We start from the raw sequence: 26,025 nt of genomic DNA, 5'->3' as shown, positions 1-26,025 counted from the left end.
CAAAATTTTTGTCTGACCATTTTCTCAACTTTTTCAAACATTTTTTCCGATATTTTAAGAAAACTTAAGTTAATTTCTTTCCTCTATTTTTCAATAGGGTTGACATAAAATACCAAAAATTACCTTACAGCATACACTTGTGAATTCCTATAAAATTCTTTACCACTTTGTATTTGATAAATTATGAGTACCCGTAAGTATCAAAAATTTGTGCTGCCCAATCGTTTGAGTTTTAACGTTATAACTAATTAAATAGCTATGTAACTTTAAAAAAATTGAAATTCATGTGCCTACGATAAACGCCCTATTTGCCCTTCAAAATTATTTTTGGATCATTATTATCATTATAAATTTAAAAAGTCCTTCAAACAGTGGCATGATATAAAAACGATGAAGAATTCCGGTATTTTAATCCGATTTAGCCTGTTGCCCATTTGGGTAATCTTCGGCTTTTGCACTTTTCCGGTTTATGTGAAATATATTGGCCCCTTATATTAAAATTATGAAAGAGCTGTAGGTGGCTGCGCAGTAACCAATAGCCGAGGTTAATATTGAAAGCAATACTTCAGTATTATTTAGGAAAGTGGAAAAATTGTGCAAGCGAAATACCAATTAATAGATTTCATTAAAAACCTTTCACTTTTTCAATTACGCGAGAATTGAATATTATGGAAGAAAAATCATATCCAGTGGAAATAACGACATGAAAACCAAAATCGTCGTTGGTATCTACCATCAGTTATCAGGTGATCTGGGATTTTTCCATTTCAATCTACGTCGACATAATATCCTTTGAGCCAACTCTAGGGTGTTTAGAAGGGGGTGAACAATCACCAACATGCAGCATCATAATCATCAACTGGTTTTCTGCCCTTCACTGGCAGGTCCCAAACACCAAAGTCGTCTCCACCTCATTCTGTCCAATGCCTCCTATTTGGTTTCGTTATACCTTCTTCCTAACCTCACTGTGTCTGTCATATTCAGCCTTCTTCCTCTTCTCTTTTCTCCTTCCGGCTTGCAACATGCAACGCTAATAAAAAAATACTCATCATAACAAATACAACTTGTGCACATTGATTTAGTTGGTGTGAACTCCCACAAAACTTGCATAGCACCATGCATCACGAGACCACTACACAAATATGCTCACGTAGAAAGCCGAAACTTGCCATCGGGTTGTAATTAATGCAGGAAGTTCATCCATGCTGGGTTAGAACAATACAAAGTAGTTATCGCGTAGGAATACAGGCTAAACAATGCTAAAAATGGTAACGCGATGAAAAATAAAAAGAAGAAATTAAGTGGCATTGCTAATTATATTAATCGAAAATCTGGATCATAATCCACCATGGTTCGCTCAATACCGACGTTTCAACGGCTTTCTCTGCTGTCATCTTCAGGGTCTGAGTTCCAGTTGAGTCGTAGGCATGGAGATTTTCTTTGCTGTTTTAAGCCCGAAATATTTCATCCACATTGACCCGCGGGAAAACCTGATATCGATAAACGGTCTTTTTTTATTTTTTCTCTGTTATTTGCCTGAAGTTAATTTCATGACGAAGCGACACCCATAAAACCGTCTGGTAATCCTAAACACACCAACAATTCCTTCCTCTTCAGCTCTCTTCCCATTGGTCGTCTTCGAACGTTGGTGTCTTGCCCCGCGAGCGTGGTACCGACCTTCCCCCGGCTTCTCCCCTTTCGCCTCCCGCCACCTCGCCCACCCAACCTCCCCCTCTCCCCCCGTGACCCACTCGGGAGTCGCCTGCTCTCCCTACCCCCACCTTCCCACCAGAGTGTGTGGCCTTTGTACTCTGCGTCGCTCTAGTCGGAAGCCTTAAAGCAGGAGGGATGGAGGGGGGAGAGAGCCCGATTGCCTTCTGCCTCCTTCCTCCTCCGAACCGAAGCATTTGACGACGGCGATCAGGAAGAACTCACCCACAAGATCGCTGACACATCGTCGGAGTAGTCAGTCGAAACTCGCGCTCGCGAATCCGCAACTCGCAGTCGTAAAGACAAACAAACTCGAAGAAGAAGAGAGCGAAGATGGCTCCCACGATCGAAGATGTCACGGGCGGCAACAAGTTGGACGATTTGCTGCTCAAGGATTTCACTTCCATGTTCCGCTCCGGTTACGTCAGGGCTGGAAAGGGTTCAGGAAGCCAGAAAGGGTTCATCCTGCCGGCCTACTACAAAAAGTTCGCGGAGAGGATCAGTAAAATGGAGGTGAGGGAAGACGACGTGTGGGTGGTGTCCTACCCCAAAACAGGTGAGCATCCCTCTCTTGTGTTTTTTTTCTTATTTTTGTGTTCATCCTTTATTCTTAGAAACGGAATCCTCCTACAATCACTCAAAACATGTACACCTTTCTTAATTCATGTTCCCATTTGCCGGTATACCGCTGAGATGGGAAGTAAACTAGCGTCGTTTGCCCCATCAATCTTTTTTTGGTCGGTATTTCACTCTCTAAGCAAGTTAATATCCTTTAACCGTTTTGGAAGGATCTATTTAAATCTGAATGGGAAATAAGGATTTCACTTTTTCGACGGGGTTTGCATAGTCCTATGGATATGTGTGCCTTTATACCAATGGAGAAAAAAATCAATTTAATTTCGTGGCGTCTTATTTTACGATTTTAAAATCAACTTTCTCGCGAAATTACGGTTTCTTGCAACAGAATACTTATTTAAAATCTAGTTTCCCCCACAGCCGTCCATAAAGGAGGGTACAATAAACTATTCGTCCTGGTCGGAAGTGAACCAATAAATCTCAGTTACCCTCTCTCTATCTCAGAAATCACATTAACAAGCCCTCTTACAGACACACCAACTCATTCAATAATCAACTCCTTCGATGTGTGTATTGAGGTCGTGTGCCTCTTGAATTGTGATATCAGTGAGAGTGAATAACTGAGACTCGTTGGTCCGCTGCCATTCAGCAGGAGAGTTTTTTTTGTTTACGGCTATGAGAGAAACTTACTTTGCACCGTTGTCTGCCGTAAGATATCAAGTCTTTCCGTCTGTCGTAATGTTGAATTTATCATGAATTATACCGTATAAGCTAATTTCTACTCGATTAGCCCCATAGCGTAAGTGCACTCAAGTGGTAACATCGCTGATGATTCGAAATGTACTGCAATCCGAGCGTGCAATCTGGGTTCTGTGAAAAATGAATCCGAGTGCATAATGCCTGTTGCCAATTACGCAAGCTCCTGGGGTAGCCGAGTTCACTGAAAGATTGCGCTGAGAATTGAAAGTGGTCGTTAGGATATCCTTTTGTTCTTTGACTGTGATCTATAAGTAAGGGTGGAATTTATAGTCGAGACCTTGGATGCGCATTTTCCTTTATCTATTTTCTTAAATCAATTTTCTTAGGGCTCTGCTTGAATTTAAGTCCATTAAAAGTAACCGTGGCCGGTGAGATATACTGTAAGGACAGCCTGAATTAATAAAAGAACGGATGGCTCTTTTCCACAAATTTTTTGAGTTACCAAAGTCTGGAGGTGTATAAGATAATTTATCAGGGTACTTGAGAATGACCTAACGGTTGAAACGCGTCGTGCGTTACCCAATAAATTTGTGGAAAAGTGCCATCTTTTTTTACTACGTCAGTTAAATTCATTAATTAATGATAACTTTTTCAATTTTGCTAATTGTACAGTTTCACTTTTGATTAATCTGTTCAGATATTACAAGCGACCACAGTATCAACAGAAAGTTCTTTAGAGACCGTGTTCGAAGAGTATAATAGTAGAATTAATAGAGGGCGATTGCCTGAAAAGGGCGTTGCGCACTGTCTTGCATCTAATTTCTTAAGATTCTATTTGACTTTGGATCGATTGACGAATGATGAATTTTTCACTTTCGATTTTTCTACAGCTCCTCTTCCGATGTGTATGTATATATATTTGAAAATATTTCTTTAACCAGTTTTATTATACCTTACAAGTATCGGTTCCACTGTTTTTCATTCTAAATCATCAGTCGCTCACCAAATTCGTGATCACCCGAATTTGGCGTAAATTGTATTCCAGAAAAATCCGGAAAGTGGTATTTACCCGCCGAATTCTTGACATCTACTGTCATTTGGAGTGAGTGGCTGTATTATTTTGCTTTCCAATTCGGAAAGATAACGGTCGTGAGTGGAAGCGATTGTCTTAAGCGAGAGTGTATTGTCCTCATTGATATTGGCGACTATTCCTGACGCCCCCTTCCACCGCGCCGTGCGATTTCTTCCTCCTTATCGGGCCTGCTTTCTTGCTTCTCCTAAGAGGCTAATGATCACGTGGCTAACGGCTTGAGTGTGCCCTATTCGTTGCTGTCATTAGTGAAAACTCGTCAGCTTTTATTTTGCTTGTGAAATTGAAATCGTAACTCTATTTGAATGAAGTACTGAAAATGCTTTTGAAATTAAGTTTAAATTGTCTTTTGAATATATTAATCTTATTTAATATTTAAGCATTTATATGAAAGAAACTTGGTCTCGTGGTTCACCTGTTGCAATTACTTTCTGGTGCATGATTCGGCCGACTAACTCGTTCTGCGTTCTGTTCTGCGACATGGCTACGAAATTGGTGATTCACGTGAATGACCAAGTGGTGATTCACGTTTTCCATTTTTAAGTACGTTATGAGTACAATTTAGGATATGTTCCTTTGTCCATGTTCGTTTTATTTAAAAGGTAAAAATTTGTTTGTTTATGCTGTTACAATGCGTAATGATTTCGTCACTAATGTCTCTTATGTTATCTCTCGTCTGTTTCGCAGAATTTGGGTCTTTAAGTCAAAAAAGTCTTATCGCATGCTTGGTCAATATATGCAGGAAAAATGTTTGTTTAGTCGGTTCCTCTGAATTAGCTTGAAGGATCCTTGTTCAAGTTTTTCTTATATTGTCGGAGAGATAATTATTGGATTTGGTTGTGGGTCAAAATTTAACCTAAATAGGTTCCTAGTGATATCTTATAATTTCTCAAGGTTGCATAAAGTCGACTATTTCCTATTCATACGTGCAGTGTTTACGGTATTATAGGCTACGATGTAGTTTAAGGACACTTTTGTGACTCTTTCATGCTAAAATCTACTGAAATAAGGAAATCTTGCGAATATTTCTCCTACGTCTCCCTTGAATGTTTTTCTTTCTTATGTTCCCATAAAATTTCGGCATAGAACGGAAATAGTCGCGCCCCAGATTATATTGGTAGTTTTGATCTGGACTGGTCTATCATCAAGGCCAGCGAGTCCTGTGGCCTTGCATATATTTGGGGGTCGCATTGAACGCATTCTTAAGTTAGTGGGAATTGGACATGTTTTTTTTCTTCTTGTTAGATTTGCACAAGCATAGTGTAGGAGTGGATTTAGGTGTCCTTTGTTACTTAACCCCTGAACGGATACTTTGAGGATTGCTAATAAAGCATAGCCCTCAGTCCTTTCAGTGGAACTTTAAAGACGTTATCCCGACTTTTCCTCGTATTTCATCAGGGCGCCTGATCTCCTTGCCCAAGGTCTAGTTATTAATACAAAACAGTGTGATTGTGCGCTTATTATATTCATTATAACTCATAGTACCGTATCGGAGTTTCGGTACGGTACTTGAATGGTACCGTATCGATCATACTACCGGAGGTTATAACAGAGCTTTGTGCTCTGTAGAACTCTGATTGTCCGCGTTAATTGCTGCCGCCAGCGGTGGTGATCAGCAACTATGTCTTTCATTGGTCTCATTAAATCAGCTTTTAATTAATTTTTCAAATGCTTCAAAAGTTTAATTAAAAATAAATTACTTATGCTTTGCTAATACTAACGCAACCAAGAGTGCTGTTCTCCGACGCCCCGCTCACGAGAAAACATGTTTTATAATGCGATGGTGGTTGGCGTAACATGGTGAAAATCCTTCATGATGCACAAAGGTTAAGAAAAGACTTCGCTGCCAAATTTGGCAAATATATTTTATTTTTTGAAAAAGCGAAGTCTTTTCTTAACCTTTGTGCATCATGTTTTATAATGATAATTACAAACTTTTCCTTTTGCATACAATTCTCATTTCGTCAGAACTCATGGAAAACGGTCTTTTGTATTATTTTTATAAGTTTGTTACCGACATAACCGCGATATTTTAGTTTATGTTAAAGGTAAATCCTTGAAAAACGTATGTCTTGAAAGCACTATGAACAATTTATCATGCCACTAATAGGTTAGAATGTTTTGAGTATTTCAAGTATCAGAATTGGTAAAGAAAGAAAATTTTTATTTAATTGGTTTCTCTGTGGAGTAATAGGTTATTTTTTGTGGATTTGGTTCCTACCAGTAGGGGCTTTCTGTAACTCGTTAACGAATTGTTGTTAACGGGTTGTTAACGAAAGTCCTCTCTTGCAACGACACCCTCTTATCGAAAGTGTGTTTCTGTATCTCAACTTAACGACAGCTCGTCGTTGCAAAACAAGACCACGGCTCGTCGATAGCAAAACAATACACCGTCGGCGCCTGCGAGTGAGGCTAGAATTTTCAACCAATCACAACGCCTGGATTTATTCGTTCGGTAGCATTAAGAAGCAGTGCCTAACTACGGTAATTAATAAACGATAAATAGTCACCATAAATAAACAAGAAGCTGCTAAAGAACGCACCGGTCGATTTGGAAAAGATTAATAAATGATGAAGAAAACTGATGAGTATTATTTTAGTAGTGGATTCTTTGACTGTTTTTATGATGTGTCGTAATATATTTCCATGAAGAACGATCCATAAAATAAAATAAAATAAGGGGGAATGTAGTGTAAATAAGCGTGTGTATTCTAGGATTCAACAGTCGTCGATGGAAGAATATCGGCAACTTTTGGTGTATTATATATCGTAATTTTCAAGTATAATTATCTTGAAGAGGACTTTGTCTGCTACTTACTCGTTCACCTACGCCTATAATAATTTTACTCTCGTGATTATAGTAGTGAAAAAATAGTTTTTATTAGTATTATAGCAATGTAAATTTCGGAGTGCATCTTCAGCCATGGCTTGTTTACATCGATTGCCTTATTTCCGCTATAAGTCCACAACTTCCACAGGGGTAGTTATTCAATTAGAAAAAATTATTGACGCTTTCATCATATTTTTGGATGTTTGAAATCAATTCGTTGATAAAAAATACCGAGATTACGCGGATGTCATGGAAGGAATCATCGCGAGTGTTGTGATTGTGAACTCGTGTCACATACTTAACGCTTTTTAGTGTCGATTTCTCGAGTAAAGATTACGTACGGAAGTGTTAATGTTGTTGGTGTTGTTGTTACTTATAATTATATTATACGCAAAGCGAAGATAAGCACAATAAATTAAACATAGAAAAAATGTGCATTTAAGGAAATAATATAAATATTTTCATAGTCACCCACTATGTTGAGGCATCGAATTACTGATTAAACTCACACAAAAGCAAAACGTAGCATATGTTAATCGTTAGTAGCCACAATTAGGCATAGAAAATCACTGCAATCAGCAACTGCAAATGATACTAAAATAAGTTTATGCATTTACCCATCAAAAGACAGGCATATCTTTCGTTGGGACTTAATTTAACAGCATTGCAAAAGTTAAAAGTGACGACTAATGAGTTCTGAGTAAAAGAGGGAAACCGTTATTTTTTCGTGAACGGTGGCTTTAGCCAGACAAAAAAAGGCGTCAAAGATCCGTCAGTGTTAGGGCTATATCGGGGGTTATTCAAAAGGTTATTCCGAATTAAAAATCTTTCGAAAATTAGGATTCTGAGTATTCCTAAGTCGTCTTCTCTGCACCAGATACTTGATTACATTTGCTCTTTCCTCAAGAGTGATTAGCTCCCTACCTAAAAAATGAAGTCCCATCAATCGAGCCGAAAGAAACTACCGACTAAAAATCGAAGCACCATAATTGGAGAGTGTAAATATTATTTTCACACCAATTTTCACAAGGTAAATAACTTTCTTAAATCTACTTCAAACAGCATGTTTACTCCCCCGCAAAAACTAATGTCTCTGTTGCCACTTTTTAAACTCATCGATTACTGCAAAACGTTTTAATGCTTTCCATCTCCTTCGCAAGAGTGTTTCTTCAATTTTCAAGTAAAAATACCTTTATCGCTTTGTTGTAGCAGAATTAAAACTTTAAAACCGATACCGAAAAATATCATGGCGGGCGTCGATAAGCTTAAGACGTGCTCTCTAGCACCCGGATAAGCTATCGACATTTTTCGTTAGTGCTACCGAGAAAATATCGTTAAGCAAGCGTAGAGAAAACCAATTGTCGTTAATTAAGATTTTCGATGAGCTAACGACGTAGCAACGTCGATAAGACTTGCTATCGAGTTAGAGAAAGCCCCTACAGAGGTTATAACAGCGTTTTTTTGTGCTATATAATTCTGATTGTCCGTGTCTATCTCGCCACACTAAGCTCTTGCCTACAATTTTGAAAATCGATACTTCTCATTATATTCCCTATCTAAAGGCGACCTATGAGCAGTTCTGACCTCACTGCTTGTTCTTGCAATACAACAATTTAATACTGCTAATGCTTTTATTTCCGGTACCCTCACGACCGATTATTACGATTAGATTGACTGGTACCACCACTTGATTGAATCGGAAATCTGTACTGTAATCTGTACTCTCTAGACTCCTCAGTCAATTAGTGGGAGAATTCTGGTGTATATTATTAGTTCGGTGACCGTTTCCTCTGCAGAAACCGACAAGGAATGTGTTGCGATAAACGAGTTACCATACCGTCTTAAAGCAACGGCTTCAACCCATGTAAGATTGCTCTCGCTTTCATACGGCGCGGATGCAGTTCATTTCAGACGACCCACTATTCATTCGCTGGAATAATAATTTATAAGAGGCAGATTAATTATTTCCTCCGCCAATATCTGATATACATTCTAATTTTTATGAAGTCAGCGTTCGCTAATCTTCTCACGCGCATCGGATTGGCGGGGAAAGTGGTCGTTAAAAAAAAAACCTTATGGTCATAGTGGTAGCGGAAATTGGTGTTCGTATTATCGTATGCAGTTTTGCTGTCTCATTTCGCAGTTTCATCATTTGCAGTTTCACACTTCCCGGTCGTTTCGACGTCGTTGTTTACCAGGTGAGAATCGGGTAAAAAAATTACTTTTGAGAGCACACGGAAAATTAAAGCGTAGGAGGTGAATGTTGAATTGGCATATATTCCGTACAGAAAAAAGTTATGGCTGGAACGGCCGTGTGGTGAGAAAAGATATTGGTCTCAGTAGAAAGAGCGTCATGGATACCTATAAATTGCGCGAAAAAATCGTCGGAGAAAATTAAGTTTACAGTAACAAGAAAGAAGTAATACGTTTGTATCATGTTAGATCATATTAGGCGTGACTTCGTGGAAGGGTCGTATATTTACGATGTTATTTTCTACTTTTCCTCAAATATATTTTTATTCAAAGAAATTTGTACGCGAAGATACCGCTATGCGATTAAATTAGTTAATCCATCAATAAATATTTCCATGGAAATGTAATTATTAAATACATCTTCAGTTGGAAATTGATTGGATAGCAATGTAGAAGTGGTAGGAATGCATTATGTTCAAATTAGGGTGGAAGCTGAACCGAAGTACTACCAAAGTATGGACATTATGGATAAGAAAATCCAGTTTTCGATTTATGTTAAGTCTTAGCCTGCATTAAATCCTCGAAGCCCTGGGTTATCCCGGGCGAGGAGGGTGCTTTATACAAGAGATTTGGGCATTGACATTTAAATATTTTAGTTGAATTTAATGCATTAGTCTTGGCCATCTTGTTTAATTTAAATTTCTGTTCCAAATAAATGCGTTTATATCTCATTCAATTTTATTTTATTTTTCTTAATTATGTATTTTTCGTAGTTAGTTTTATTTGATTGTTAAATAACACTTCTCGTGTATACTTTCCTCTCTTACGTTGCGTCCTCATTCTGGATTAAGTGTTGAGTTTTTTCTTGGACTAAAGGTTGTCTCTTATCCCATTCACTGAGTGTTGCGCCGTTGATAAACCGAGTTAACTTGTTCCTCCGGTACAAGTATAAGACATTTCGTTAAAAATTACGGAGAGGTAATCCAAAACCTTCCGCCGCTTGAATTTTCTTTGGGTAATCAATTTTGAGCCGTGGGAATTGAAATTTTCGGATCGTAAATAAGTGTTGTTTTTATATTTTATTCAAGTTTATAAAGTTTGAGTGAAGACTGGTGACCTAAGAATAGCTTGCACTTTCCTCAAGACAACGATTTACTCCCTCTCGGCCGGTTTTTTTCATGGCGTATGACTTGCGCTATAAATTTCGCTATCGCATCGACATTTTTAGAGTACATAAAGTAGATCCTCGTCAATTTTTTTCTGTGCCTATTATTTGAAAATGTTACCACAGTAATTTTTCCGATGTAAAATTTTGAGAAATTGGCTAACATTTATAAAGAGCTATTCAATTTGCCCTGAAAATTGCAAGACGATGGCTGAAGTTTTAAACCAGTACTAAGTCACGAATAAACAAAATACGGCTGATTGATCGGAAGTGATTCTGGCACTTAAGAGGAAAAGCCCGGATAAAGCAGGAATGCCAGCCCATCTCTTGTCAAATTAAACTTCAGCCAAAAATACATATTGCAATCTTTTTTTTGCATTAAATGTTCTTGAGAGCCGAGGTATATGCTGTTTATAATGACTCAAAATGCATAAAGAGTTATGATGGGATTATTTATTTTTCGATGAGCAATGTGTGTTGTTTTTCCGTGTGATGCTTTGTGGGACACGAGTTATTTCCCAAGCCCATTGGAAAGTTGGGTTTCCGATCAACGTCTTTTTTCATGATTTCCTGTACATCTGATGCCATCTGTATCTTTATATTGGGAATACTGTTCGTGGATTATCTTAACGATGTCTTGGCGGTAAACTGCGAGTACTCCGCGATTTTCGTCATAGTCAAGTATTAACTCAAAAAATTAGATTCGATTTGAATGTAAAAATATATCGCATGGGTAGAATGTAATAACTCTGATAAAACTGTTATCGAACTGGTCAACATATCAGGAATGGTAAATTGCTTTCATTTTCAAATGATGAATGATGGTGGTTACATATTAGGAAATCAAAGATTATACGAAAATTATAAGAAATATTATAACATTTATTACAGCAATATTAGGAGCAGGAAACGCAACCATGTTAATGGACAATTGCATTTTAAGCTTTGAATTACCCGCAGGTTTGATAGTTTTTTTGTTTATCAAACCCGGTTTTCTCTGATACTCGAGTAAGGCACGTTTGCACTATTCATTTCAAAGTGCACCAGATGCAATAAGCTAACCTATCGGGGCAGTAAATATACGTACAATTGTGCCTTTCACGCCGAGAAATCGCGTATGGGAATCGCAAAAGCGCTCGTGCACAATAGCAGAGTCGATTGGAAGAAGGATCAACGACCGAGACCACAAACAAAGGAGGAACTCTTTCTTTTTTTCGCCATTTTGGGAATGACGCGGACGATATGAGACCCGAATGTGTTTTCTACGTAATTTCGTTGTTGGGTTTCTTTTTTTTTGTTGGCGTTGCGCCGCACTCGCATGGGCACACAATGAAAGACGAGGAGGCGAGACATTCACGCGCCTCTGGCCGCTGGGTGGAGGGAGGGGATGTAATCTAAATGAGCGGCGTTGCGAAAATAGAGGAGGTTGGAATTGCGCAAACCTTCCCTCATGCGTCTTTCAGCGAAAGTGACTCGGTGGTGGCGCAGCGGTCACCTCGCATCTCCATTCGTCTCCGTTCTCATACATATACCATCTTATTCGCACATTCTATATCCTTGTTTTCGTTATATTGCAGTGCGATCCATAATTCATACGGTTCTGACGTAGACTTCCGCGGCTCCAGTGTGTTTACTAAAGTTAAAAGTGATATGTGTGATCTCATCGTTTCTCGGCGAATGATGTCTTGTAGTTGAACTCAGGCTGTCCTCTCGACTCGCCCTGAAGACGAAAACCAACTCGGTTCTCGAAACGTCGGCATCAATGAAGACTTTCACCCGGTGGACAGCCCGAGCTCAACTAAAATGAATGAGATATGCTTTTCGTTCTTTGGATTTTCTTCGTAAATTCGAAATTTCTCTACATACGCATCATATTTTTGCTAAAACTCGCTTTTGAATCACCACTATCGGATTTTTGTGGCCATTTTTAGAACTAATCTACATTTTTAATTTAAAATGAATAGACAGATATAAAATAGAAAATTTAGTGTTTCAACGATTTTCCCGGCGTTTCAGACGATTTTAGAGGGGGGTCGTTTCTATGACTTTTTGTCGTATCTAGTCTCATTCACCCCAAACATTTATATATGAGTGAGTGAGTGGTCGGAAATGTGTTTTAAAGTAGGTAGGTATATGGATGAAAAAAAGATGGAGACATTTTTGAGAGCTTTGTAATTGGGTGAATTTGGGGAATATGTAACACATGTTAAAGCAACCATTATTTGGTCATTTAAAGTTAACATTATCAGGAGTTTAGATCAAGAAACTCATCACACGTCATTTTCGTGAAATTTTGTAATCATGCTTTAATAGTCAGTGACGGATAAGGGTCGTTGTTTTGTGGCTTTCCGCAGCGCCTTGGTGGCATACATTGCCTTTCATTGATAATGCATCTCAGGTCTGTCCGTAGACGTGAGGCTTGCAGATATTCGCCAATTGTTTTTAAACATCGTTTTAAAGCTGGCAAAATAAAAATTTTCATTAGATAGCCACCTTGAGAATTGCCATTGTTTCAATTGTACCGTATATTTCTTTTGAAAATACGAATTTTTGTGCAAGCTTTCATGGCTATATATGACTAAGCAGGCGAAAAATATTCATTACCGTTATGATATAAAGTTATTGAAGTAAAAAAATAAGCTCTGGGGATAATATGAGGACATTACGCAAGCTTTAGATGTGAAATTATTTGGGGCGAAAAATTTTATCGACCTAAAAGCATGTCACATACCTCAGTATCGATCTGAATATATTAAAGGGCGATTCAAATTATTGATTATATAAAGATGCAAACGAGTTCTCTATGATTATTCGCTCTCAATTTGAAGTTCATGTTTGATCCTTGGAGTCATTGCCCCGACAAATTAGATGTAAGTGGAATAACCTTTGGAGAATAATCAGTAGCTGAACATAATAAGAACTGTAATTATCGAATCACTTGGGATTGGTTGGAAGAAGATTGTTCGATTCTCCCCGTTAGTAGCAGGGAAGACAAAAGTTGCTGAAAATGGAATTCCATGTGTATAAATCTAAAGAAATTGTATGGCTTAAGTAACGTAACCTTTTTATATCAAATGTCAAACCAATTTTTCCTTTCATTTCTATGCTTGTGCTTGATATTATTTTCATAATTTTCTAGAAACGTAGTTTATTAATGATCACCAAGGCGTATTGAAATAAATATAAGTAACAGAAGGTATCGATTCGCCTTTGAGTGATCTTACTATCGCACATCCATATTATCAGTTAAAAATCACTTTTGAATATCATTTTGTATTTTTAATTATACAATTTGGTAGCGGAAAATTACGAGTTTGCTGTGTACTATTTTTTTCAACCGCCGCACTTTTACTTTCCTGTTACCTTTTTTCCGTGTCGCGCGGAACTGCAATCAAGCGCCCGATAATCGCATTATAAGTTATTTTTCTCATACGTATTTCCCTTTGATGGTGACACGATTGAATGTAGTAGAAGATACTTCTTAATTCCCAAGGACAACAATTTATGTCCACTTAGATAGAAATGCGTCCATTGCATTCGATGCGTCAGTCGTAATGGATTGCGGCTCTTTGAGTAACATTCCACGCGATACGTTTTTTATGCTGCGAAGACCTTCGTAAGCATGAAATAGTTAATTACTATAAATTATTGCATTTAGTCAAAGAACACATGATGTTTTCCTTTATGCCAATTGGCACTGTCTAACTTTCAGCGGAACTTTGTTAATTCGGATAAAAAATTTATCCCTGTGAGAAATGTAATCCAATACGTTATCCCCGCTTGAACCTAAGAGTTTGTCATGGCTTATTTACTATGGCTAGTGCAGGGGTTTCATTATGCATGTAACCATATCTTAGTTCCTCGTGTGATTGAAAGAACTGTCAACTTTCGTCCCAACAGGTAGCTTCTCTTTTGAAGAGCCAGCGGTTTTTAAATGTTTCAATAAAAACCCGAATCCCTGGCTTGTGCTCCGTTTTTGCGGAAATCGTGTACGTAGATGAGAATTGAAGTGCCTGAACCCACTGGGTACCAACTGTTATGAGATAAACAGCGCTAGCGTCCGGATTCTTCCCACCTTCCTCCCAGAAAATTATTATACCCAATTAAATAACATTGAGTGCCTATTCTTTCTCGTTGGTTTTGGTTATTAGACAATGCTTTTTCACTGCATTGGAAGATGAATGATTTTTCATATCCATCATTTTGTTTTTGGGCTTTTCATCGGTCGCATAAATTTGTTCTTGATAATGCACTAAGTTTTCAACGCCGTCAGGATAATGTCCATAATATTTTCCAGGCATTTCCTACAGAAAACTGTCCTACTGCGACCACTTAAATAAGATCATTAGATTTTTCAAACTAGACGATAGTGTGTTCAATGTCATCAAAATAAACTCAGCAGATAAGCATTTTCCTCATGGCTTCATAAAAATTCGTCTCTCAAGTATCGACTAGTGCCCTTGCTGTCCTATGCTGCTTTTTGCACCTCATGGAACCACATCCTCTTTGTTTTTTAACGCGGAATAAACTTAAATTTTTATCTGAATCATTTAGAATTATTTGGCTAGATGAGTTTTTTATGGTGATGGTAAATTTAGGCGGCAAAAATAGTAAACAACCTTTACATTATCTTTTTAACTAACAGCGTAGCTACAAATCATTGCGAAATATCAATTCTATATTTTTTAAATGAAAAGAAATCCGTTTCTCAATGGCTTTATTAGTGAGAGGACAAACCACCTATGGTTTTTCTTTTCCAAGTCCAAAAAGAAATTTAAAAAAAACTGAAGAAATCAGATTCTTAATGGCTTAATTGGTGAGAGAGAAAACAACCTATGCTGTCGCTCTAAGCCCATGAAACTATGACCGCTGCGATTTCTTTTCTCCGATCCACGCAGTAGTGCGGATGTGTTTGCGAACTGTTTCAGTCGATTGAATTACCACGCTTCCCGCGTCTGATTATACTGGTGGCTCAGCACATGGCGAGAATAATAAGGAAGACACGTGAGGCGGACATGTAAACGTTCAGTAAAAGATGACTGATTGCGTCCCCGATGCTCTTCCTCGTCCTCCAAACGCACTCTGAGCATCGCAACAATAAATATTCTCATAAATCAGGGTTATAATTTTTTTTTTTTTTTTGCCAATTCACTCAGCATAATTTTCTACGTGGCGAACGTGCGTCAAAGGCCATTTAGCAGCAACAATCACCTGATTATCAGAATAGGCTGATTAGGGGATTTGTTAGTTTTTCCCCTTCTAAAAGATTGTGAGTTTTTTTCTCAGCAAGAAACATTACACCATAACAATGAGAGTGGGTACCCCCATGAAAAAATTGTATGAACTTGTTTCAAAATTTTATACAATTTATACAATTGCCATGGCAATGTATGAGATTGTATAAAATTTTGAAACAGGTTTATACAATTTTTTCATAGGGGTACTAGATCATCCCGTGCCGCTAAGAGTATGAGATGCACCACTGAAATCAAACAATACGATTTCATGTTGCCGTATTTTCTGTTTTGTGGCCGATAGAGTTTCATGCGTGACATGGCGGTTCACGTGTACCGTCTACTTTGACGAGAAAGCGAATCGAAGAAATGTGACCGCGGCCCCATTTTTCAAAGATACCAGATGACCCTCGCGGTTTGATTAAATTCCCTGGTTAATTTCCACTCTTTTACCAAGACTGTCTCAGCAACCCATGGTTTCATTATCAAGGACTGGATGAACTTTTGGGCTCTTGTGCCATCTATGTTGGTAGGATAATGTCAATAATATTTTCGAGTTATCTACTGCTGCAAAAAATCGCTTTGTGCGACCTGTTGAAGGAGAGGATTAGATTTTCCAGACAAGACGATAGCTTGTTCATCGTTATCAAAATGAACTCAATGGAGGATCATTTTCCTCGGCTACTTAAAAAGGATAAAAATTCGACTGTTAAGTTTCGGCTTGTCACCTTCTAGCACTTGACTTGCATTTAGTTAATCCGGAGATATTTTCAAATGATTTCAATATTTCTATTTCATAAATAATCCATGCTCCATTCCAGTGGAGAAAATGCGATGGCGGCAAGGGATTTTTTTCCGTTCGGCGCGCACCGGCGTCCATGCGGATGCTATCGACGGCGCAGCAAAAAATGGTTCGAGCATAGGCTTAAATTATAGTTGGATTGTTGAAAATAAATAAACTATAACTCAAAAATCGAAATCCGCGGATCGTAAACTATAGGAAACCTGTTCAGCTTCTCCGCTATTTATCGGCTTCGCGCATCCGTCTCACGTGGGTCGTTGTCGTTAACACTCTAATAAGCTTATTTAAGTATACCGGGACTAGCCACGGCGATAACTTTTTACGTAGTCACCCGGGATTCGAACCCGGATCCCTCGATTTCCGGCCGAGTGCTTTAGCCAGTTAAGCTACCGAGGCGTCATTCTCCCCTGTGGAAATTTGTGGACTATAGCGGACAAGGTGGTATGGACTGCTGAGCATATGATGCGACTAGCAGTCCAGGTCGTGCGCATGGCGCCACAGCCGGAGAGCAAAGCCCGAACTTTGAACACTAGAGGTGTTCGCTCTGGACTTATTAAAGTATACCGGGACTAGCCACGGTGATAACATTTTACGGAGTCACCCGCAATGCACAAATAGTGCGAAAAATCCACAGAGGAGAATGGCGCCTCCGACGAGAAATTTCCGCTGGGGAGAATGACGCCTCGGTGGCTTAACTGGCTATAGCACTCGGCCGGAAATCGAGGGATCCGGGTTCGAATCCCGGTCAAGGCGAATGATTTTTTCCTCTGTGGATTTATCACACTCTAATAATCTATTCTTTCCGTCAAGGATCGGGTCGCTCTGAACGACTCAGTGAACCAGAACGTTCATAACGTCACAAACACATGGAATATGGGCGACAAACTTTTCATTTTCTTTCGCTTTAAAGTCATGAAAAAAATAGCTGAACGAGGAAGAATTGTTGCGTTGTAACGTATCTTAATCTTCCTTCGAACGAATTATCTTATTAAATTGCGATTTCGGGCCTGATTTAACGACCCAATTAGATCGAAATTACACCCAACTATCTGTTGCGGGAGCACTTGACATATCTATCGCAATTTGTGAGAAATGACCCAATGAGTACATTTAAAATATCTTTGCGACTGAGAGGCAGGCCCAAGTTTATTTTTCTAGGGGATGAAGGCAGAAGGTGCGTGACTTCCTGAAAACCGACCAAAATGCAATAGGCTGAGCCTAGCCTCTGGGAAATTCAATCGCTTTCAGACCTCCGTGGTGTATTCGTGGGTAAGTTAGCGGTGTTGCCAAGTGGGAAGAGGCTTTTTGAGACAGTCTGTCGTTTCCATTCGCTGACGAAGTCTTTTGAGGAAACATGGCAACGCCCGCCTCTCTCTCTCCCCATCCTACATCCGTATCGTCGCAGGTCCCACCTCCTGCCGCGACGCCGCTCGAAACATTCCGAACTTGCACGACTGAGCCAGTGGAAAAGATATTTGAAAATGATCATAGACCTCATCAAAAAGATGAAGCGACATCTATCTTTTTCTGACCCATAGGACAAGTCACTCTTGGTTTGGCAAAGTCACCCCAGTTGTCAGTACATGTGTAGAATTGGATCAGAATTTTGATGATAGACTCCATTTCCGATTTTTTGTTCTCATTGCTCAAAATTTCAATTAACAATTGGTATTATTTAATTAATTGAAGGCTGTGATCGCGCATAATGACGGGGTGTCCGAGTAGTGCCTATTGATTTTTCGAGTAAAATACGAATTAGACAGGTTCGTCTCGACCCCGCCTAATAGAATGTCACCGCGGGCGGCTACCGCTAAGCTTCCTCGTGCAATGAACTAGCGGCGCGTTGGCTGACCTCGCCCAACGAAGATAGCCTTCGAATTGATGCCAGTCGCAGCAATATCGTCGCAGTCATTCCATCAACGCTAATAGGTCCTTGGGCAGTTCCGCCCTCGCCCCTTTCGATTCGCCCCTTCACGCAACCATCATCAATCACTGAATCCATGTATTTGATTCTTAAGTGAGACCACCCTTTTGTACATACACTCTCCATCACCTATCTTCTTTCTCTCAGTATTCACTGCCTCCTATATTACCGTCCACACTTCCGTTTCTTCCTCTTCTTCTGCAAATACGCAATTTCCATTAACTCTTTCACCCATACCAGCATTTCAGTCTATTTATTTTTTAATTGCACTGCTGAGTGCTGAATATCTATTGGAAAATTTAAGTCTATGTGGAAGTTCTTGTATAATATATGTTTAAATTCTCATTAGTGCTTATGGATTTTAATCAATATGGGTGTTTTGCCTCCTATATGATCAAAAATCAACAAGAGAACGTAATATTTTAACTTTTACCTTATCTTACTTCGAATGGGGCTAAGTGTAACATGCATGCCTCAGGGTATTTGCCTCTAAAACTTTAATAACATTTATTGATGTATCTCCTTACAAATTGACTTGAATTTAGCATTAAACGAGAGATATTTTCAAGTTATTGAAATATTTCTATTTTATCGAGACTTTGGACAATTGGTGGCAGATTCATTTCGCAAATGCTATTAATTGGCTAATTATCCTTTCCTTTTGAAAGAATGTTATAAAGAAGTTGTTTTAAATGGGAATCTAACGATCGTCTTTCTTCTTTTTTAACACATAGGGACAACATGGAGCCAGGAAATGGTATGGCTCATCGCCAATGAGCTGAATTTTGATGAAGCCAAGTCTGTGATTTTGCCCGAGAGATTTCCTTTTCTTGAGTAAGTATGAAAGCGATTGGGCTTGGCCACTGTAATAATACTCCTTTTAATCTATAAACTTTGAAAAAATCTGAGAAGGTAACCTACCTTTAGATTTCTTAAGTGAAATGCAAAAGGGTAATCCATTGATCGTATAAGGTGATGAGGGGTAGAGAAGGGTTGTGCCCCAAGCAGAGAGGGTGAACCCTGGTTGAGGGACAAAGAAATGAATTCCAGGGTTCCCTACTGAATCAAGTATCAATTGTGAAGAGTTATAGCGTGTCATACATACTCTCATCATCCTGATGAACCAGCATCCCTTGTACCTAATTATATTTGTCACTCAAAGAAGTAGTTACTTGCCTCTTTGTTAGTTTAAAAAGTTTCCTTAAAGTTACTTCATATGGATACTCTCCAAAGATGATGAACACCCATGAGCACTGAAAGCATATGTACCATGCTAACTTCGGAAGCTTAATGTGTCCATTTCTTGGCATCATATTAACACCAATTATACACGTGATGCAGGAGCGTATGCTGTATAGGGTTGGCACTTACAACACAAACATTTATAACCTTCATTTTCTTCCACCCCAAAATATGTGATTAAGTGATTAGAACTTATTTCAAAGGTAAGAAGAATGTCCGCAAATAATTTTATGTGGAAAATACACTAAAAATCCTTTAAGTTTAAGGTTTTAACTTTAACTGAATTTGTTATTGTGGAATAGCAATTTTATGTTACTGACTGTCATAAAATGGAACTTAGACTTTAATTGATTTTCTGGTTAGATTCCCCAACAAACCAAGTGGTTTTTCAAAAGTCAAAATAATCTGTGCCACCCCTTAGAGAAATCAAAAACTTCGCCCCTGGCACAAATGGCGAGCAGGTTGCGTTTACTTAGGATACAAATTGTTGCAGACATTCCCACTTTTTTCTCTACTTCCGTAACTCCATCTTTACAGAAGAACCTCACTTTGGTACCTAGGGATCTTTATTATCCATGATCCAGGCATACGTAATTACCATTTCTATCACAATTATTTGTTGTGAACCGGTGCCTGTGGCCGAAAATCAGATTTGTTTGCATGCCAGTCTTTCTTCTGGAATGTATAACCCCATATAAATTCTGCAATTCACAAACTTTCAATGCCAATACTCCATCTCCTGGCAGAATTGGATTGAGATCCCCTCCCCTTAGGGTGGATAATTCTAGCATCATTATCCATTCAAATACATTTACATATCTTGTGCACGTATAGGTACCTACAACTGTGGGGAAAAAGCACTGGTACTTTGGCCTTCTTTTCTGACCTGCTTTCCCACCTTATTTGCCAGCCCTAAAAGGAAGAGTAAATAATCTCATTGGGATTATGCTTTTACTCAAGACTTTTCCTTGATGCATAAAACTGACAAAAATAAATTTTTGTGGATATAAAATAATATTTTCCTAAGTAATCATGCTGATTAATTTTCCTAACTGAGATTTTCTTGCTATTTTCTACCAGGTAGATTTTTTATATTGTTATTTTCAACCAAGTTTCTTAATGTGTGTTAGTTTAAACCATCTGTATTTAAATCTTAGGGCATTAATCCTGATTTTCCTGGGGAAATGGTTTTCCACAGTATTTTTTTGTGCAGAAGTGATGCATATGGTCATTACTTGAATATTATTTTAGCTTTCTTACTGATATCACACATTTATTGGCAAAAAAAACTTGCACAATTCTTGGGCTTCCTTAAAAAAAAACCTTTGTGATCAGTTACATCATTTCATGACTATTTAAGAATTTTATATATTCTTGACACAAAGTTATTTCAAACTATTACAGGCACTCACCATTGTTTTGCTATGACGAATTTTTAAAGGAGAGACCTGACTTTCCTCTTCCGGATTTTGTCAGAGACTCAGTGAAGTATGTTGATGAGTTCAAAACGCAAAGATTCATCAAAACTCACCTACCATGGCCCTTGCTTCCAGACCAAATACATACAAAAAAACCAAAAGTAAGTATCAAGTTTCCAATGTTGAAATTATTATAAACAATCCAACAGTTTCTTGAAAGAAATGTTCTATTTTAGTGACTCATTAATGTCTTAAAAATATTTTTTAGGTGATATATGTGGCAAGGAACCCAAAAGATACATGTGTATCATATTTCCATCATTGCCAACTAATGGAAGGCTATAATGGTAGTTTTCAAGATTTCTGTGAGCTGTTTCTGGGTGATAATTGTAAGTATAATTTTTGCGAGCATTAGTATTTTATAAATTAATTCATCAGATATTATAAATCCCCTTTCATATTTCCAGTGAATTTTTCACCATTTTGGGAGCACGTAAAGTCTTTCTGGGATCATAGAGATGAAAAAAATATCCTCTTCCTTACCTATGAAGACATGAAAAAGGTAAATATATTTTAATTTCAAAGGTTTAGTTACATTTGTATGGTATTTATACCCACTCAGATCGTATAATAATACAAGTGTTTACTTTGGATATTACTTATTTTATAAAATAATTGAATACATAGGTAATTTAATTTTTTCTCATATGTACCAAGTACTTGTACTAAATCTAGAAGAGCTACCTAGTAAACATTAATTGCTGTGGATGGTATGTCATCCTCAGGAATAGTAAGTGGAAAATACTACTGATTCAATTGTATTGCTGAAAATGGTGGTGATTTCTGTCAAAATAAAAATCTAGCGTTATGGAAACTCATTTATGCAAGGTCTACTGCAGAACTATTACTCCCCACATACCTTATATAAAACAGCCAGTGATTGCTATCCAAATTCACAAAATATTTCCTTACAACCACAGGATTTCCACTCTGTGTGAAAGTGAAAAGGGATGTCCTTGGATATTCTTAAAAAATTTCCCTGCTCATGCTAATGGGTTATTCATTTTAGAGATAATTATAATATCATGCCTCCGCTGTAAATATTTGGTCTTGGGCAATTGAATGATTAAACGGCATCAAAAAATTTATTTTGCTAAAAAATTAGTCTAAAACTTGTGGCAAATGGTTGATGCTGCAGATTTTCTCATTCATAATACATTTCTTTATATTCTCATTCATTGGTGGCTGATATGAAAAACCAATAATTTTACAGTACTTACTTTATGTTAGTTACTTCATCCTTTCATCTATTTTTCTGTACTAGCATATTTAATACCCGAAGTACATCTCCATACTTTTTAACCTCAAAACAGTCCCTTAACTATACTGGTGTATGTTAATTTTATGTACTTTATACCTGGAGTATTGCATCAATCTGTCTGAATTCTTATTCAGAGCCACTTTATAGGTTTTTTTTAATTTAATGGTAAAAGGCACTGTGATTTTTAATTCCAAGGACAATTTTGATAACATATAGGATACTATCGAGAACATTTTAAGTACATTTTGTGAGACCTCAAGAGTGTAATTGTCTATATATTTTGCAGACTGATAAGTGTCAGAGAGGGTTGAAAAACATTTTATTTTTTTTAAATCATGCAATAAATCTGTATTTCCTAATAACTGAATGACTAATCTCACTTTATTTTGGGCAGTATATTTAACACAGTTTGTACTTGGGTTTTGTGTTATAATTTAATGAAAATTTTATCCCGTCTCATAATGGAGGCATAATCCATCAAAATGATCCTGCAATCACACATTCATCACCACAACTCATTTTTCACCTTCTCTATTCCTTAACATCATCATATTGTGCCATTGAGTTACCGTGCCTAAAAATAAGCTACCAAAACTAGGCTGCCAGTTTCCCACTTCTCTTGAGAATGTTATAATAATCCTTGAATTACAATTGTAGCATTTTTTCATGGAAAAGCGTGGTAAAGTATGTACAATCTACCTATTTATTACCACATTCATCAGCTTCCGCTAAGTATGTTCAGTGGCATCCAATTTTTACTATGTTTTATGCAAAAAATTTATATCGAACTTCCAAAAATTTTCCTCTGAAATGATGCTGTATTGTCATATTTGGTCCTAGCCTTCCCTTTATCAACTTAGAGTTAACTTTTATGTACTATCCTATTGTGTCAGGGTTTCGTTTACAATGACATAAAATGAATTTCCTCTCTGCATTTACATTTTTTAACTCTTTTAATGAGATGGGCTGATTTTATCAACACTAACATAATCAATTATTAAATTTGCGATGACTTATTTCTGTAAACACGAGAATATCTTGTCAATATTGACCAGTTTAACCTCAACAATTAAAACAAAAAGGCATATGGATTTGAAATAAAATAGCTTTTTATGGTTTTATTTTTGTAGTTGCAACATTTTATTAAAATACCCTGCATTACTTATTATTTATTAATCCGCATTACTTTCCAATACCCCAGGAAGAAGCATAGTACTAAGAGGGTTAAACGCAGTCTATGTAAAAAAAATAAGTGTGAATATTATAAAACTATCATTATTAGGAATAAATAATCTTTTCTGCTTGCATAGTTATCATAGAAATATTAAAATCTTTTTTTCCTTTCTGGTCGCATAAACAATTACCTAGTTTAGCTGCATGATTAGGATAGGGGTGTTCTGGTATTTTTACTGGAGAACCTTGGCTTAAAATACCCTCTCATTCCTGAATTTTTTTTGTAAATGGGATTAGGGCAGTTGGGAATGATACTGTGACCCTGTGAAAATATTTTCTCGGGATTTTTTGAGGTGAAAAGTATAAGATATTTCACAAATTCCTCATCAATATCTCATTGAAATTCTTCACTACACAGATGATTGTAATGGGTAGTGACTGAGGCAACAAGAAAACTATCTTTAGGAAAAACTTCCTTCGATACTTTAAGTCACAAATGAGTTATCAGAAAGAGAGCTCCAAAGAAATTGAGGTCAAAATAATATATTTGTGAGAATTTTAGGAGACCTTTTAAATAAAACTAGAAAATTGGTTTGAGACTCATCTGGTGAATTGAAGAAGCTTGTAAGAATGTCATTAGATATTTCAAGTTGCAAAATCAACAAGTTTCTCATCAATTTCTCATCAGAATCAATTTCTTTAGACATTCTCAGTAAAACTAGGAGATTCACCATAAATGCATGAAACATGACGTTGGTTTTCATATTTCCCTAGCAATTTATTTCATGTCACTTTTGGGAAATGATCTCATGGTTATATTTGTTGACCAAGTTTCTCCTCCCAACCTGGAGCCATCTTCAGCTAAACGATGGTTGGTATATGTATAAGATGACATTTCTACTGGAGAAGGTTGCCTCTGAACAGCTGATAGCCTTGTAGTCTATGGGATTCTTTGTACAATTTTTGTCCCTGCCGATAGGTGGTAAGGCCCTTTTCCAAGATGTCTTATGTACACATTTGATGAGCATGGTATTCCCTCTGACCCAGGGAGAACACCAAGGTCAAAAAGATGTCTTCTACGCGTCTTATAGGTCATGATATGGTCAATGGTTTTACTTTGGTTTTGAAAAAAAAATGACCAGCAAAAATGATGAGCAAAAGTTTTTTAAATAGTTCGCTTAGCAGTTCTAGGACATTCTGGAATCCATTTTCATGAAGATTACTCGTTAATTTAAAATGCATTTACTTCATCATTAATGTGGTCTATGTGTGGTTTTGAAATGGTATAGAAAACGTCGAATAAGACGTCTTCAAAAGAGATCGAAAAGATGTCAAAAAAACATGAATTAAATCGTCAGAAAATCCTCTCTATCTCATATTAATAGTACATATTCCCTATAAATTTTCCCTCTGCGGGAAAGTTGCCAGCTTATATCAGGGTTTCGATCCTATTTTTTTCAAAATCAGATATTGTTGACCTGCTACATGCTGCTACCCCAGGGAGAATACTCCTCTGCCTTGTACATGGGTCTCATTTGGCTTGTATCTAGTCTCATAAGAAATTCCTTCCCTCAACGACACTCAACCCTTACCTAAAGTTTCTCCCTGAAGGAGTAAATGAACCTGAACCCAAATGACATCACCAACTCATGAAAAGTGACGGAAGCTTTTGGGTTTTCTTATTTTAAACTTGACCTGCATTGGCTTTATAAGTGAACATTTTTCATCTTATCTTTTCGCTTCCAAATGCTTTCCATGGATAGCGATTTTGGGTCTGACAATGAGTGAATGTGCATAATGTCCCTGCATTCCATAATTATTAAAATAGCGAATCAATTGATATTTCTTTACTTTTGGATTTTTGCTAACTAAATGTTATTTAAATATATTTTTCAGGATCTTGCATCAGTCATAAGAGAAGTGGTATCATTCCTGGGGAAGGAAGCTCTCAACCCTGATGATATGGCCAGCCTCTGCACTCACCTCAGCTTTGAGTCCATGAAGAATAACAAATCAACCAACTATGAATTTGCTATTGAAGTGAATCGTGCTGCCAACCTTATTGAAAGAAATGGTAGCTTCTTACGCCAGGGAAAAGTTGGCGGCTGGAAATCTGCTATGGGACCTGAACTTTGTGATAAGTTTGATCAATGGGTGGAAAAAAATCAAAGTGAAACTGGAATAAATGTTTGGAAAACGATTTGAAAATAATTAAACACATTTTTAAGATTGGCCGTGAAGGAAAGGATTGCCATCCTTGGCCCTATTTATATTTTTGTTGTCATTTATTTAAAAAAACATAAAAATGTATAAAATAACATTAACTTTTCTCCCATGCACTCATGCTTTGTACAAATTAAGGTTACTCATTTTTTTTCTCTGTGCTTGTATCTGAATACATATATATTTTTTAAATTTACAATGTTTTATCATTTTTATTGTGAAGTGGATGTTATTCATTCCTGTTGAAGTACCTGCATAAAATGTTTGAGGCAAAGGTGGAGTCATAGGAAAAAACATTGCTTGCTGGAATCGTTCTAATAAGAGATACATTTTAAAAATGTTTCTATGTAAACAATTTCTGCTTACACCCTGTCTGAAGCAGTTGTTCATGTTTCAAAGTGGTGAGTCACGGAGCTGTATATGTC

General features: G+C 37.4%; 1 protein-coding gene across 1 annotated transcript; it reads left to right on the top strand.

The window, feature by feature from the left end:
• Positions 1-1,845: 1,845 nt before the first annotated feature.
• On the top strand, positions 1,846-25,796 carry LOC124154221 (luciferin sulfotransferase-like). Its single transcript, XM_046527813.1, has 6 exons — positions 1,846-2,266; positions 18,958-19,057; positions 20,870-21,044; positions 21,152-21,272; positions 21,351-21,445; positions 25,274-25,796. The coding sequence occupies exons 1-6, from the start codon at positions 2,044-2,046 to the stop codon at positions 25,580-25,582; spliced, it is 1,023 nt and encodes a 340-aa protein (XP_046383769.1). The 5' UTR covers positions 1,846-2,043; the 3' UTR covers positions 25,583-25,796.
• Positions 25,797-26,025: the final 229 nt, after the last annotated feature.

The sequence above is a fragment of the Ischnura elegans genome, chromosome 2, assembly GCF_921293095.1.
Source record: "Ischnura elegans chromosome 2, ioIscEleg1.1, whole genome shotgun sequence".
NCBI classification, from domain to species: domain Eukaryota; kingdom Metazoa; phylum Arthropoda; class Insecta; order Odonata; family Coenagrionidae; genus Ischnura; species Ischnura elegans.
Note: the sequence above shows the minus strand (reverse complement) of the source record. Positions and strands in the feature narration are given on the sequence as shown.